This window comes from Agelaius phoeniceus, chromosome 9 (assembly GCF_051311805.1).
Source record: "Agelaius phoeniceus isolate bAgePho1 chromosome 9, bAgePho1.hap1, whole genome shotgun sequence".
Taxonomy (NCBI): domain Eukaryota; kingdom Metazoa; phylum Chordata; class Aves; order Passeriformes; family Icteridae; genus Agelaius; species Agelaius phoeniceus.
The window spans coordinates 5,997,525-6,013,298 of record NC_135273.1 but is presented as its reverse complement, the minus strand read 5'-3'; the positions used below and the strand labels follow the sequence as shown (position 1 = coordinate 6,013,298).

General features: G+C 42.4%; 1 protein-coding gene across 1 annotated transcript in view; it reads right to left on the bottom strand.

Moving 5' to 3' along the window:
* Window positions 1-15,535, bottom strand: part of CACUL1 (CDK2 associated cullin domain 1) — a 44,754-nt gene extending 29,219 nt beyond the window's left edge. Inside the window, exons 1-3 of the mRNA XM_054637088.2 lie at window positions 15,097-15,535; window positions 8,857-8,983; window positions 4,573-4,675 (exon numbers count right to left, since the gene is read on the bottom strand). Of these exons, the coding sequence (XP_054493063.1) occupies window positions 4,573-4,675; window positions 8,857-8,983; window positions 15,097-15,358 (492 nt within the window). The 5' untranslated portion in view covers window positions 15,359-15,535. The remainder of the gene's footprint in view (window positions 1-4,572; window positions 4,676-8,856; window positions 8,984-15,096) is intronic.
* Window positions 15,536-15,774: the final 239 nt, after the last annotated feature.

Below are 15,774 nucleotides of genomic sequence, written 5' to 3'. Positions count from 1 at the left end.
GAATTATTAAAACCTTTTACAAAAAACAGACATTAAACCAAAGCACAACTGATTCAAAGACTCTGTCTTCCTAGTCAAGCCTGCACTCAAACCTGCTCAAAGCCTCATGACATTTTCTCATGTAACTGTCTCACAGCAGGTTAGCAGGTGTGGGCCCTGTTCCATTCCCATTCTACATGCTAGTAAAACAAAAAGACATTGTATCTAAAGACCATCAAAACTGTGTAGCAGTAAGAAACCTTCAGAAGCTTTTCTATCTATCAAACACAGATTCATTTGTGCTGCACTTGTATCTTTCTGTAATTGCATCAAGGTCTGCAGCCCCAGTGTAGTGTGACAAACCAGATAAACAGAGCTGCAGAGCTAAACAAGCCTTTCCAAAAAGCTGCAGACAAGAATGCTCCTCTCAGCTTAACTTGCTGATGGTTGTGTCATTTTTAATGGCAATTCTGGCAATATGGTCACCCCTACTACTTCAAGTCAAAAGCCATCTTTTTGATGTCCACACACAGAGATAGAAACATTTATAATACTTCTGGTTTCTACCATCTGAGTTCAAATCATCCATGTGAGCTGATTCAGTTCAGTGAAACTCACAGCAATAAATTCACTTTAATATTAAATCTGCTTTTGCTGATACCTTTACCAGGGCTCTTTGAGCACCTTAAAGCCCTCACTCAGGACACCTGAATCCCACACACATTCTCCCAAGGAAACAGCAAGTGGGACAATACTTTCATACACTGCACTGACTGGTTTGAGAGCCAAGACAAAAGGCTGAGAAGTTGTAATGATTAATATCAGGCAGGAAACCTTTCTGGCATTGCACAACAAAGACTATAAACCTGCAGGTCCTGGGGGCCAAACAGGAGACATGCAAATCATCTACCAACACCAGTGACTCCTCAGTGCAGTCATGTTCATTATTAAAAAAAATATAATCCATCATCATAAAAAACCCCACCACAAACAGAAAACAACAGATCCCCTTTTCTCTCTCCTCTAGATAAATAAAAGGTGCCACATAACAAATAAATGGTTTTCAGCCCTCAATCATTTCAAAAAGGAAGCACTGAGTTTATTCTAACTAAAAGGAAAATATTGCTCTGCACCTGCACAAAAAAGCTACATTTGTAAAAGGCAGGCTCAAAGCCACAGTGCATTTTGATTGTCAATGCTTTGAGTACTTTCCAGCATCTTTTGCTGAAGTGCAAATGGGTAAAGTGCTTGATTTTAAATTACTTTATCAGAGTGCATAAGAATAAATTAAGCCAGAAACACCAGTGCCTAATGCAAATACAGTTTTACTCATTTTAAAGAGATGTATTTAATTTGAAAGCATATGTTTGTGTATCCACCCTACCTCATACATCTGAATGACTCAGCAATTACCCACAAAAACAGATGACATTATTTTAAACCACAACATAATGAACCATGCCCATTACCAGTGAAATGTTTCCAAATAAAGCATCTTAGAAAAATCACCTGCATGCTACAGGCTTCACACACTTCAACACAACAGGAAACAAGTTAATTTGTGTTTTCTGCAGCGACACGTTATTTTTTTTGAACTGACAAAATCCAAAATTCCAATCAGCTCAGGAATTATGGAGATTAAATTCTCAATTACTGAAAGTCCACATGGTAAAACTCTGTCTTAACTAATGCGGAGAAGCTGGTCAGACATCAGCTGCAGGAAAGGAAAGCAATCCTTGCTGTGAGTCTCTCCATAGCAGCCTGAAGAGGGGATCATTAACTGACTGATACACTAATGAGGGAGCTGGAAATGGCTTGGCACACAGAAGGTCCCAAATCAGCCTGGTGACAAGCAATTCATCTCATCTAAATGTACCATTACTCAACAGGTCACTGCCCACTGCTCTTCACCCAATGTCCAACAGGCAGAAATACACCAGCCCAGCCACATTTTCCTGTGGCCTCTGCCACCACTGACAGTAACTCTCTCAAGCCAAAAAGCTGTGAAACAATCCCTCAGGAACACACAGGGCAACAAACACCAGCACCACACAAGCTGTCCTGCAGTGTGGAAAAGCAAATGTCACACAGGATGACCAGGGTTTGTTCTGAGTGTCCCAGCTCAGGACACATCAGAGTCCATCACTCTGCTGACTCCAGCTGTGGCCAGGCAAGCACAGGGCTACACACACAGGGAGGGGGGCAATAAATATATATATATATAAGGAGTTTCTGCAGTGAATGCCCCGAAGAGAGAAACCAAACTCCATTAAGACTAAATCCATGCAAGAGCAAGTCTGACCAGTCCCCTGAGGTGCTCCCACTTTACTGTTTGGTATCTGGGTTTTACTGGTTTGGCTGTTGATGAGTGGCTCCTGTAGGAGACAGCTTGCTCTGGCATGTTGGTTACATGCAGACACTCTGCAGCCCACTTGCCATTTAACTGTTACATTGCTATGCAAAGGAAGTGCTGCCCTGTCCAGACAAGGACATTTCATTCGTCTGCCATTTCTGTTTCTATAACCATCTGTTTTCTTACACACACCAACATTCCTGCTTCCACTGGGCTACTTTTGTATCTCTGAACAGTAAAAACCAACAACTTGAATCAAGTCATAGCTTGCCAAATAAACAGAACTCTTAAATATTGTTGGCAGGTGAATGAGATTATGTCAAAAAGCAAAAAACCACAAATTGTGCATTAAAAGGATTCTCATACATATAAAGGATTCACATATACAGGTTTTTTCATTGTTTGCCTGTGGGAACCAGAAACTTCCAAGCAACCAACATTTACAAAGTAATTTGCTATTGATGCCAGGGTAAAGATCTAGAACTGCATTTTCAACATAAATTCCAGGTGACTGAATGTCACCAAAATGTACTAAGATCAAAGAAGTATCAGCATAATAAAACATACTGTGGTAGTTTCTTAAATTTCACAACCCACAGCTAAAACAGCTTCTTTATAGAATAATTTTTTGAGGCATGTGAGAGTTTTACCTCCAGCAGCTCAAAAAGATCCATTTGTCATCCAAAAGCCAAGTCATGCTCACACGTCAGACAAAACCCACATGATGCACTCAAGGATGGTATTGTGTTATATTACAGGTGTGTCTAACCCACATAAGGAAGCTTTTGCAAGGCTCAGATTGCATTAAACAGTTGTCTCAATTATTCTTTAAACAAGCTGATTTTCAGAAGGCAGCCTTGTTTTTACACAGAAGTATTTAGGCTCATATGTGCTAAAACAAATTTTAAAATCAGCTGCCTCAGTTTTGGGACTTAAGAGAAAATAGTCAGGCATTAGCAAGTGAAGAATTTGGGGTATTCCCAAATTCAAATCAAACTAAAGCCATGCATTACTATGAGATATATCAGAAGAACTGGCCAAACCTGTATAGCTGAAATGATTCATAGTTCTCACAAACAGAAGAAAAAAGGCTGTACCAGCTCAGCAGAACCAAGGGAAGGCTTTATTTTAAATACTACATTCACCAGCTCCAAGCAATTTTTACAGAACACTGAGGCTGTCACTCCATGAGGAATAAAGAGACCATAAAAGAGAAAAGAAGAAAGAACCTAGCAAATACCATGCCTATTAAATTTCTTTATAAGGAAAGCCACAAGAGGAAAACAGTGCAACATGCAAAAAGGACATCAGAGAGATCACAGTGCTATATATTTTGGGAATGCACATTTACCCAGAAATATCTGATGCATTTAAAGCATTAAGACTGTTTTGGGCTGATCTAAATTAGTTATCAATGTGTTAGAAGCACTGAAAATCTGCTGTAGTTTAAGGCTTCTTGGTATCTGGCTTCTCTACTTCATGCACTGCAAATCAGTAGAGAACTCAAACATCAGCTATGGAAGTGAAAAAAGCTTCAGGGAAAAAAATCAAGCAGTGTTGCTGCTACAACAATGACAATTTCAACTACATATCTTGGAGATTCTAGTCTAAAAGGAATATTCAACAAGGTACACATGTGAAAACAACCATGGATGCACAGGTAAGATGCAGAGAAGCATAGGGATTTACAAGCTATATATATTAGGACTGCTGTAAACCACTGACATCTACAGATAGGCAAGAAAAATGCAGAATAAGCTGTAATGGAACTCCACATGCATTAATTCCTAACTCATACTTCACAATCTATATTTAATTCACTTAAATTTTTTCATTTAGATTTTCACTTGTGCTGCTTTTTGTTGCACAAGAACCATAAACAGTTTATACACATTTACACAGGAATGGCAGACATTTATCTCATGTGCTCAGATCACTTTGACTGAGGTATTTACATCCCAGATGATACTTAAGATTTCCCTTTCTCCATTCTTTCATTCTATATCATATATTTAGGTTTAGCCAGTGCTCTCCACGTGGTTGAGATCTCCAAGGTCTGGCAGAGCCAAACCTTTGCATCTAGTAGTTGGTTTGCAGTCTGACAGCCCAGTAGTGAGTGAAGTAGGTGACAATTTTGTAAGTTAGTCATAATAGCAATCCCCTCCACAGGCCACCTACATACTGTTCTGATATAACCACAGATCCCAGCAAAGAGAGAATGAGATTGTGCAGCTTCTTACCTGCAGCTCCTTTGAGACTCTCTCTAAGTGGTTAGTTATCTTTTTTATTAGGTCACTATACATCTGTTCCGAATGCTGCTGGCATACACACTTATACACACAACTGCAGAAACAAATACAGGAACAAACAATGAACTTACAACAGTTTGCAGTGAAGGGTAACACACTTCAAAACATTTTGTTCAAGTTTTAGAGGATTGTAGAGTTAATAGAATGATTGTTGAACTTTGAAATACAGTTCTAAGGTTGGAATGAGTTCCAGCAGGCTCTCAGGGCTCCCTGGAGGCTCCAGGGTGTCCATCCCACTCCCCCTCCCCAATTTCATTTTAACTTACAATGAGTTCTCTTACAGTGCACTTGCAAACAGCCAGGACAATTCTGTCAACAGCACACTCCTGCTTTTGTCTCTCCTTTGTGAATGAAGTCCCCATTAAAATAAGCAGGTTTAACAATTCTGTGAATATTCTAGGGCAAAACCCTCACTAAAAGAAGGGGAATGCTGACAAGTATCATAGAAGTAGCATGAAAACCACGGAAGTGTTAAAAAGAAATGGCAAAAGTTCTACAATTACAGACCCAACCATGCTTCTCCATTCTTTCTTCATTTCTTTCTTAAATTCTAAGAAAATTCTACAATTTCATAATAAAGAAAGATGCAGAAAAAGGACCATAAAACTAATTCTGCATTCTATGGCTTTGCTGTGTTATGTCTGGTCTTCAGTGCCACCTTTGATTCTTAACAATACTTTATTGCTTTCATATTGCAATATAACATATGCAAAACAAGGCTATTCATTGAAGACATATTTACAGAAGTTGTAAAACAAATACATTTATTATTTTCAGCAAGAAGTTATTGGAGTAGTCATCACTGTCAGGATTAACACCAACATTCATCTGTACCAAGCAGCTTTTACTCCTCAGTCAGCATTTCAAAATGTAGCTGTGAAATCCAAGAGGCCCAGGGAGACTTCACCTGGTGTCCTGGGCAAGTCACATCTCTGTTCTGCTCCCTTCTCCTCTCCTCTGTACCAAGAACTGTACCAAGCAAGCAATTTAGGCCAGAGACTACTCTTAGGACAACTGATTTCCAGGGAGATCCAGACCCCAGCCTTGAATTCTGCAGGCTTTAAACGGCCCCAAAAGCCCAAATGGGGCTATGGGACAGCAACACTGTATTTCTGTAGGGGAACTATGACTCTCCAATTCTCCACTGAGAAGATGGCAAAAGTCTGCTTATTTGGTGAACTATGTTATTTGTTAAAAACCAGAAGACACCCTACCACCTCTCATATTATTATATTTTAAAAATACTGAGTATCTCTGGTTTGCTATTATTTATATATTATCAGTCAAGGTCATTGTTTTTCTTTCATATCAAGTCTACCAACAGCAGATCCTATATTGAAACATGCAACTGCAAAAGATATTTTGGTATATAATGCTTTTTGCTAAGAGCAAAAATATCAGTTTGGTTTGGATAAAGAGAGAAACACTGATCAGAAAAGTGAGACTGATTTTTGTGATCTCTTACAAAATCAGCCAGCTGGGTAACCCCAGCAGATGGCCACACATTTGTTTGCTGCACAGCTAACCAGTACACAGCCACTTCCACAAGCTGACTGCTTTATTTGTATGCAACTAAACTGATATTTAAAGAACACTTCTCCTTAGTGTTACACACACTATTGCTGCCTCTATTTCTGCAACATGCTCTGTAGTCAAACACCAGTGTTCTCATGTACACACAGGGTGTGTTTACATTTGATTTGAACACTTCTACTTAGAGGTTCCTTCTCCATTCTGAGATCCTGTTTTCAGTTCCTGATTGTGGGCTAATTCTGTGAATCATCCTTGCCCTGATATTACCCAAAAGAAGTCACAAGCTTGTTAGTTCTTTAACATAACCAAACACCTTAGGAAAAGGAAATCCCAAAAAGGACATGAAGAGGGCAAGCAGTGGATGAATATCCAAGCTCTCCTCAGGAACAGAAAGCTGCACTGCACCTGGGAGGCAGTGGAGGCTTCCAGAAATACAACCTAGCTGCTCATGTTTTCCTCATCTCAAACCTTCCTTCACACCTCTCTGCCAATTTATCCAACCCTTTTATAACTGGAAGTGACTATGCACAGGCAGGCTTTGGACTCAGCTGAAACAGACACTATTGACACTCTGATACTTTACAGATAAACTGCTCCATGGTAAATATCTGCATACACACCTTGGAAGTTATCTCCCAGCTCTCCCTGCTGGGGAGTAAACACCTACAGCTATCACTGACCATGTCAAATATAGCAAATACCCAAATATTTGGGTATCTAAAAATGTATTTGATTTTGCATTATGGAAAACTCAATTCTTTAGTCAGCACAAAGATGACCAAGAATACTACTGGATTTTCATGTCAGTTTCATTATAAAGAAAAAAATATATAGGTAGCTGTTTGAATCACTTCAAGAAACATTCCACTTTTCAGACTAAAGAATTGGCTTAGAAGCAGAGATCTAAACTCCAAGTCTGCTACAGATTCTCAAAAATACTCCAAGCAAACATCCTTATTAAATTCAATTTTTTTAAAATATCAATTATCCTTCCCTTGTCAATCTATCTTGTCAAGATTGTCAGTCAAAGGAACAGTCTAAAAATATTTAAAAAACCAAAATCAATCTCCTGGTTGGAAGAGGCTGTGGCAGAGTAATTACAGCCCCAGACATAATTTTTAAAGGAAAACTGACACACCAGCTTTACCAGTAACACTAAACTATGGAAAATCTTTAGCTTTGTAAATAGTAAAATATATCCAACAGATATCCATGCATCGTTACAGTCCTGCACCAAGTGCCCCAGATGTACAGGGGTTATCCAGGAGAGACTCAAAATCCAGTATTCCTTCAGTAAATAAAACTTTTGAGGAGTAGAAAGATGACAAGGATGAAGTCCAGTTATCTGCAAACCATAACTAGATTTAATTAAACCATTAACTTTGCACACCTACTCATTATCAGAGATCACTTCTGAGAGATCTCTTACTGCAGACTGTTTGCACATTGGGGGTTTCAAGCTGGGAAAGGATTCTGATTACTTACACTAAAGCTGGCTCTCTTAATTCAAACAGCCATCTCAATTACTTATATTCATGATGATTGATCTCTGAGACCTGATAAAAGTAGTTCCAAAAGTTTGCAGAGGAAAGAGGAAGTTTCTTGAAGTTTTCAATGGGAACTAAGGGGCAAAACTGAACACCTGCCTTTCTTAATCCAAAGTTTTAAACTGCAGAGACAAAGTGGCTAAAAGGAAGTGGCCATGAGGTGACAGAGCTGAAAGTCTTTAAAACCAGCCATCAGTGACTGGAGCTGGCAGCATTATTCCACAGAGGGCAACACTATGGTGAAGAAAATCAAGACAGCAGTGCCACAGTTGTGCAAGGGCCAGGGGTTTTAACAGCATCTTGGGCAGTAAATCCAGAGCAGTCACCCACTTTCCATCCTGTTCACCAACACCCTGAATACCTGCCACCTACAGAACAAACATCTCCATTTTAGCTCATCTCATAAGAAACTGCCAGGTCTCTAGAGCATTTAGCATTTTGGTTTGGAGCAGCAGTGTGATGGGAAAGCAAACCCCCCCCATCCCCAGTACTGAGCACTGGTTTGGCCTGAAGGCAGTTCTGCTGTGTGATTAGATCCCTTTCAAACCAAACTGCAGCTCCAAGACAGCTACAGCCCAAGCTCCTCCAGACAAGAATGGAGATGCAAAGGAGTGTCCTTCAAACTGCCTGGCACTTGGCAAGGGGAGAACACACCAAAACACCTCAGGCAAAACACACAAATGACAATCTACATCAAAGCACCTTGGCACCAGGTGCTTCAATTTCCTTCTGCACATCAACCACACCAAATTGGTCCCTTTAGCTACCACAAAGAACCCTTTTGATACATTAAGTCACTGCTTACCATGCCAATTTCTTTGGAGAAAAGGATGTTGAGTCTTTAATACATTTCCTAGGACATTACACTAAGCAACTGTGATGGGGTTTATTTTAATGTTAGCGTTTTCAGCACTTCTTCATTTTAATTCTTTAGCATTTATTCCTCTTAACATGGTATGTCAAGATATGTATCTATTATTCACTCTAACCATTTAAACAATACTGTATTTCACATGACTTTCCCATCTGTCTCCACAAAGGTACAAAATATGACATATATTTAAACAACAAAATCAAATAAACATTTCCTTTTAAAGAGAAAATAATTTATGGAGCATTTAAAGTATTTCCTTACCTGTATATTTGTTCATAGGAGATAGGGATGTAGTCACCAGGACTCTGAGTTAAAAGCTGATCTATGGCACTGTCCAACTTTGGCCAATATGTGCTCTTATAGTCTTCAATTGTTATAACATTCATTACTGCAAGAAAAAGACAAGAACAGATTTAGTAACTTCACCTAAAAGACTAGAAACAAGTGAACACTCTGTGATTTCAGATCACACCAATAACAAGGCCAAATAACTGGGAACAGCTCACTTCCACCAAAATAACCTAATCTAAAACTAAAGCCCAGACTTGAATTTGTACCTCTGTATTTACAAAAATAAAACCAGAAAAACTACCAAATCAGTGCATTGGTATTTCTCTGGGGCCTAAGTAACGTGGAAAAGCAAACCCCTGGAAGTTCTAACATGAAAATATAATGATACAAATTTATAAAAAGATTAGTTCAGACTAATAAATTATGTAACTTTGTAGCAGTTCAGAACCAACTATTAACACAGCATCTTCACGTTCAGGAGGACAAGCTCTGGCCAAAACTGGTAGGTTTTGAATATTCCTTCCCAGCAGATGTATTCATTTCACAAGTCTCAGGTGGGACCAGCAGCTTCCTTGGTCTAAAAGATGATGCAGTTCCCTCTGCCTTCAACTGCAGTTAGGCTTCCAGGCAACTTTTCTGAATCTGCATTCCAGTTTCCCTCTAGCAGGGACAATTACACTCCTTCTGCAGATAAAGATCACCAGAGGGAAGAACAGGAGGTGTTTAAATTAGGGCTCCCCACTGCTCCCTGGCCTTCCTCCTGAGCTTCCCAACTGCACCCTCCTGCCCCAGTGACTCAGGGCACCTTCCCAGCCACAGGAGGGTTTGGATCTCTCTCTTTTCAGGGAGGATTTCTGAACCAACCACTCGTGGCTCAGTTCCAGCATGTTCACACCCTCCCTTCAGGGCCTTACTCGCAGCACTTCCTCGCTGCCTTGTCACACCACCACAGCTTCACAGCACCCACTCAAAAAAGCCCTCAGCAACCAACAGCACCTCAGTCAAATCTGTGATTTGAATCCAAGCAATGAAATCAAAGCAAATCTATCAAAACAAAAACGTATGAAAACTATCCAGCCTAGGAAATCTAGAATAATTTCTTCATTTGAACTCCACATGCGGGTCTGGAGTAAATGGAATAGAGAATAAAGATACTTCTCACCCCACACAGAACATTTTAGACAATACTGGAAAGAAATATTTTGGTTAGCAATGAATTTTAAATATACATTTAAATGTAGATTCACTGATGGGTTTGAGAAGCAGTATTTTTGAAAGGTATTTTCAAAGGGGTTGAAAGGAGCTGAGTGAATGAGTCACTTTTGGCACCATTATAAGGAACAATTGTAAGGAAATTGGCAAAACAGTTATGAGTATCATGAGGAAAATAAAAGATTGTAAAGAGAACATGGAATGGAGAGAGGTGTGAGACAAGGAGGTGTTGGAACTCTATCTGTAGGAGCAAGTATTACAGATCTGTGTGCCGTGTTAGGGTATTTCAGCCTGAAATTTGGCTTAGAGGAGGATGTTAGTGCAGCACCCCTGGCTCCTCTTCATCCAGCTGCAGCCATTGGTGCCCTCTTGCTTCACAGCTGCTACAGAATCAGATCTAGTTAACCTGAAAGTGTCTGAGCAGCGACCAGGTCCCCACCACCTGGGCTGCAGGACACTGCCCCAGGAGCCCAGGCTGCAATCTGAAAGGACATCACTGTTTGCCAACGAGAGAGTCAAGGTCACAGGGCTGGCTACACAACCAGCAGGATTTCAGTTGACAAGTCCAACAAGTCAGCTTCCCCATCAAAGATCACCCATGCAGTCAGCAACAGCAGAGCACCTCCCTGGCAGTACACTCAGCCCCTGTTCCTTGCCTTGCAATGCCTTGTTTGAGCTCTCATCCCTTACAGAACCCACACTCCAAGCAGATGTTCTCAGTAGCAGCTCCACACAGCAGCTTTACTATTCCTGCTTACACTCTGCAGCAAAATCTGAGCTTTTTTTACTTTGCTAAAAAAGATGGGCCTCCACAGAACCACTCTGTTCCACAGAAAATATTAAGGTGAAGTCAGCATAAACATTAGACCAAGTCTTGCTTTTAAGATTTCAACGTATAATCACACCCACATCTGGTTTAATATATTAAATGAGCCCTATTAATTTGAAAGAAACTAGTCAAGTAAAATTTGGGAACACTGCAAAATAATTTTAACAGGCTGTTGAGATGTTAATTTTTTACATTTTTTTACAATATGGAAAAAGCAAGCAGCAGCAGAGAGGAAGGTCTGCCCATTAGACACGCTGCACAGGTAAAGGACAAAACGCTTTTACAAAAAGCCCCATGAGACTTGCCCAGAAAAGTCTGCATAGAAAATTTACTGATAATTTCACAGTAACATTCCAGAAAAGCTTCATTCTCATTCAAAAGTCTCTTACAAGTACTATGTAATTTGATTTCCACACTTCAGTTCTGAAACTAAGCCAACCACAATATTTACATAGCTAAAAGTCCAAGACTACAAACTGAACAATCACTATTTTTATTCCTCTAATCCAGAAAACAAAGTACTTGAAAATTTTAATAATTATCACAAGTTAGTAATGGCCTTCTTCTCCTGGCAGCTCTTACACACACAGAAGTGAAGGGTGGCTGAAGACCCTCCAACTACAAACTCTGCAAGAACAAGGTCAAGACCAGCAAGGAAGGAATCAGATCTTTAGCAAGGAAAGACAGATTGCCCTTTAATTTTTTTATTTTTCTCTCTTTATAGGATGTCATGCTTAAATGCTTATCCCTACAATAGGTGTTCAAGATTTAAAAGGATTTGCCCAATAGCTTCCACTCCCAAACTGCAATTTAGTTGGTTTCTGGGAAGTGACACTGATATTTTGTAAGAAAGCATGCTAGAATGCTGGACTTTATCCAACCCCAGCAAGGATGGGGAGGTGGGGCTGGGAGAGAAGTCAGTCCAATAGAATCGAAAGAAGTCAGTATTTTCCAGAGAATTCAGCATTTTCTAGAAAATTATTAAAGACTTCACAAGTAAATCTTGAGCAACAACTGCTGCTTTTCCATACAAAAAAAAAAAAGTTCAAAAAGAAAACTTTAGGTGAAATGCAGCAGTGAAACCATTTCAGTAAAACAGAATATGCATGAGCTATCATAACCTAGATATATCAGTATTACAGTCATAATGGAAACACAGCCTGCTTCAACCCACCAAATTCTTTGATATCAACTTCAATGAAAAGAATGGCAAAACCCATTAAGACTAAAAAAAAAACCACAAAAAATATAGCCCATCAAGAGTAGGTATACATCTCCCATGAAACTGGTAATAAAACCTTACACACACTCACTTTTTCAAATCTGTAGCTAAAAAGCAAGAGACAGAGCAGGATGGCTGATCCAACCTACTGCCAAGTATGCAGACAGCAGTCTGACAACTATCTGTCATTTATTCTGGCAATAAAAATAAAAGCAAGCAACTAAGCATCTTCCAGAAGCTGTATTTCATCTCACCAAGTGAGGTACATGAAACTTTACTGCTCACATAGCACTGCACCCTACAATCCTCAGTATTTTGCTAAAGTGTACAAACTCTTCAGGCAGCTGTCCAAGAGTCACGTACAGACTGTGGCCCTGTGCTTTCCTGTTTCTCAGCCCCCATGTGCATGTTTTCACAATAGATTTTGCTCTGCCCCCCTGCCTGACACGTCCCAGCATACATTAGCAAGTTTATGAGTTTGCCCCGTGGTTGGCTTCCAATTCTATTCTATTTTTGTAACCTGTTTCTCAGCCTGCATGAAGGCTGGTTAGTAAAAGTAACTTTTTCTTCACCAGACCATGTGCCCACGCGGCAATGCACACACACTGCACCGAGCAATGTTATGCAACAGGGAAGGCAGCAGATTTGTGGATATGCCAGTGCACACAGCCACATGTGCCTGTCCCAAGTGGCACTGGCATCAACAACACTTATAACCACCCCTTCTTGAAAAGGAGAAAAGAAACAAAATGGAAACTCTTCATTGTTCACCTCAATCGGGTTATGCTGCAATTACTATTACAGAAGAGTTCTTCTTAAAGTATTAAAAGTTCTTCACCTTCTTTTCTCCCTCCTGAACTTTGAAAAATACTTTTCCCAACACTACTGCTTTATCAATCCACAGCTATGACTGAAGCTGATCAACTGTAAATATTTAGTTTTAAGTTTACTACAACATAGAAGTGTTTCTTAAGTTGCTTTAAGTAGAAGGTAAACTATTAAAGAAAAACTATTAAATGAACTATGCATTATTCTAATTTTAGCTTTTACCAAAATCTCAAGCAAGGAGAACTGGATTTAGCCTCTTTGAAAGACAGAAAGGATACTCTGTCCAGGACAGCAAGGCTTCAAGTTGTTGCTGATCCAGCTGCAGAAATGCCTTATGCAGCAGAGAACAGACAACTTTTCCATCAAGCTTAGGGCTGGCAAACTTCTCCAGGCATGTTCTGCCATTAGTGGGACAGAGCAGGCAGGAGGGATCCAGCACACACTGATTCCCTCTTAGGGAACACTTATATCCAAAGAGACCCTTCTCCCTTTTTCTATGGGTGCAAATTAAACAAAGGTGATTGAGGGATCCTCTGTGAGAGCCAGGATAAGAAGAGGCAGGAGCTCACCTCAGCTCCTTGAGGTTCTCAGTCAATACCACTTCACTGACTTGTTCTGTTCACTTACATGTACCATCACAGCTGTCCACTACACAAGGGTGTGGAAAAGTTCTAATGAACTTCACTTAGGGAATTTCCTGTTTACCAGGAAAATAATTTAAAAAAAATAAATCAGTAAAATATTACATTGGGATACCAGTGCTGGAGAAGTGAAAACAAGAACTCCAAAACCACACCCTAAGCAAAATCATGCTGCTGCTTCTCCCCCTCAGACATAAATTGTGGATTAGCTGGAAAATCACCTTCCCACTTGCTGGAGGTCCAGCTTGAAAACCATTTTCATTCTGAAACAGAAGGAAAAACTGAGATTCTGAATGTCTGGACTAAGACTTCAAGAGCCTAGTTTAGCAAGGTTGAACGACATCTCATCTCAGCTGTCTCCAGGGTTTAGAAGCCACCCCAAGGTACCTGGAGACCTGACAAGCAAGGCAGGCAAAGTGCCAGGGAGCTCACAGAGCCTGGGAGTCTTAACTTCAAAGCAGCCAGCCTTGGCCATGTGCCACAAAAGCCAGGCTTACCCGAGAAGCAGGAATCCAGAAGCCTGAACTTTGAGCTTTTGACCACCTCTGGACATGGACAGGTGAGAGAGCACTGGGGAAAGCAGGGAGGACACACGAAGTGCATTTCCCATCTAAATTTTATTGTGGCAATCACAGCTGCACTTCCAGGAATGCTTTAACTATCCAAATCCAAGTTTTCCAACAGTCCATGAGAAAAAAATGGTCTATTTTGCCCAGAAAGGTGACTTTTGGAAAAAAAGTAGAACTGAAATGTACAGCAAAAAATCTTCCACTCCCTCGATCTTAACACAGAAAAAAAATAGGGAGAAAATGCCATTTTTGTTAGAAGCTACATGCAAAAGCCATTTTGGAACCCCCAAAGCCAGGATGGATTAAGCTCTGAACAACCTGGTCTAGAGAAAGGTGTCCCTGCTTAAGCAGGGGGCTTTGAACAATATGGTCTTTAAGGTCCATTCCAACCCAAACCGTTTTCTGATGTTATAATTCTATTTTTGGGGCTACCTTGGGTAAATTTACCCTCTGTCGTTCTCATCCCACCTTTGCAGACACTCGTCCCTTCCGGGACAGCATGACCCTTGCAGGGGCTCTGCTCACAGCTGCCTGCAGCAATCCCAAACAGGCTTCCACCAATTCATCTCTAGGTTTTCCTAGGCTGACGGATAAAGTGTATAGGAAAGGTCTGAGCTAAAAGGTTTCAGAACCAGCAGTGGCACAGAGCCCTGCCCACGCTCACTCTCCCAGCTCTACAGCCACAGCCACCGTGACAGCAAAGCAGAAGTTGGGGCGCTATGCGAGCAAAGGCTATTTTCGCCTTCCAAGGCGCCTTAACCCATCTGACTTCGCTCCGAGAATCTCTCGAGGCGAGCCCCAGGTCTGGGCAGGAACGAGCGGAGCCCCAGAGGGGAGCGGGGCAGCGGGTTCAGCACAGCGGCAGCAGCAGCAGGCGGGCCCCCCCGTGCCCAGGCCCGGCTCACTCACGGAACTTGGAGGTCGAGGCGCTGATGTTGATGGCGGCGATGGCCCCGGCCGCCCCCACTCTGCCGGCGGCAGCCCCCGGCTCGCAGCCCCGCAGCCCCGCTCCGTTGTGCTCGGGCCCCGCGGGGCGCGGCGGCCCGGCCGGCGGCAGCAGCCGCTCGCCGAGCAGGTGCCGCCCGTAACCGCCCGCGCCCCAATTGTTGTGGTTCTGGTCGTCCATCATAGCCTCGCCGCCGCCTTCCTCTTCCATGCTCTCCTCCTCCATGGCGGGCGCCTGGCTGCGGGAGCGGGGCGGGATCAGCGCCCGCCGCCCATCGCCGCCGCCTCAGGCCCGGCGGGGCTCGGCGGGCTCGGCCCGGGCCCCAGCCCAGCTCCGGCCGCGCCGCGCGACACTTCGCGCCGGGCGGAAGGCGGCAGCCGCGCCGGGCGGCACCGCCGTAGGGCATGCTGGGGGATGTAGTCCTGCGGGGCGGAGCGACTGGCGGGGCGCGGAAAGAGGCGCGGCCGGCGCGGGCTCCGTCGCCGGCCGCGCCCGGGGTTCGCTCTTCCCGGTTCCCCGAGGGCAGGGAGGGTTTGTCTGGAGCGGGGAGGCTCCGGCAGGGCCCGCGCGGAGAGCGGGCCCCGTGCCCACAGCGCCCCCTGGCGGGAGCGTGGCGGCCGTGAGGGGCCCGCTCTCAGGAA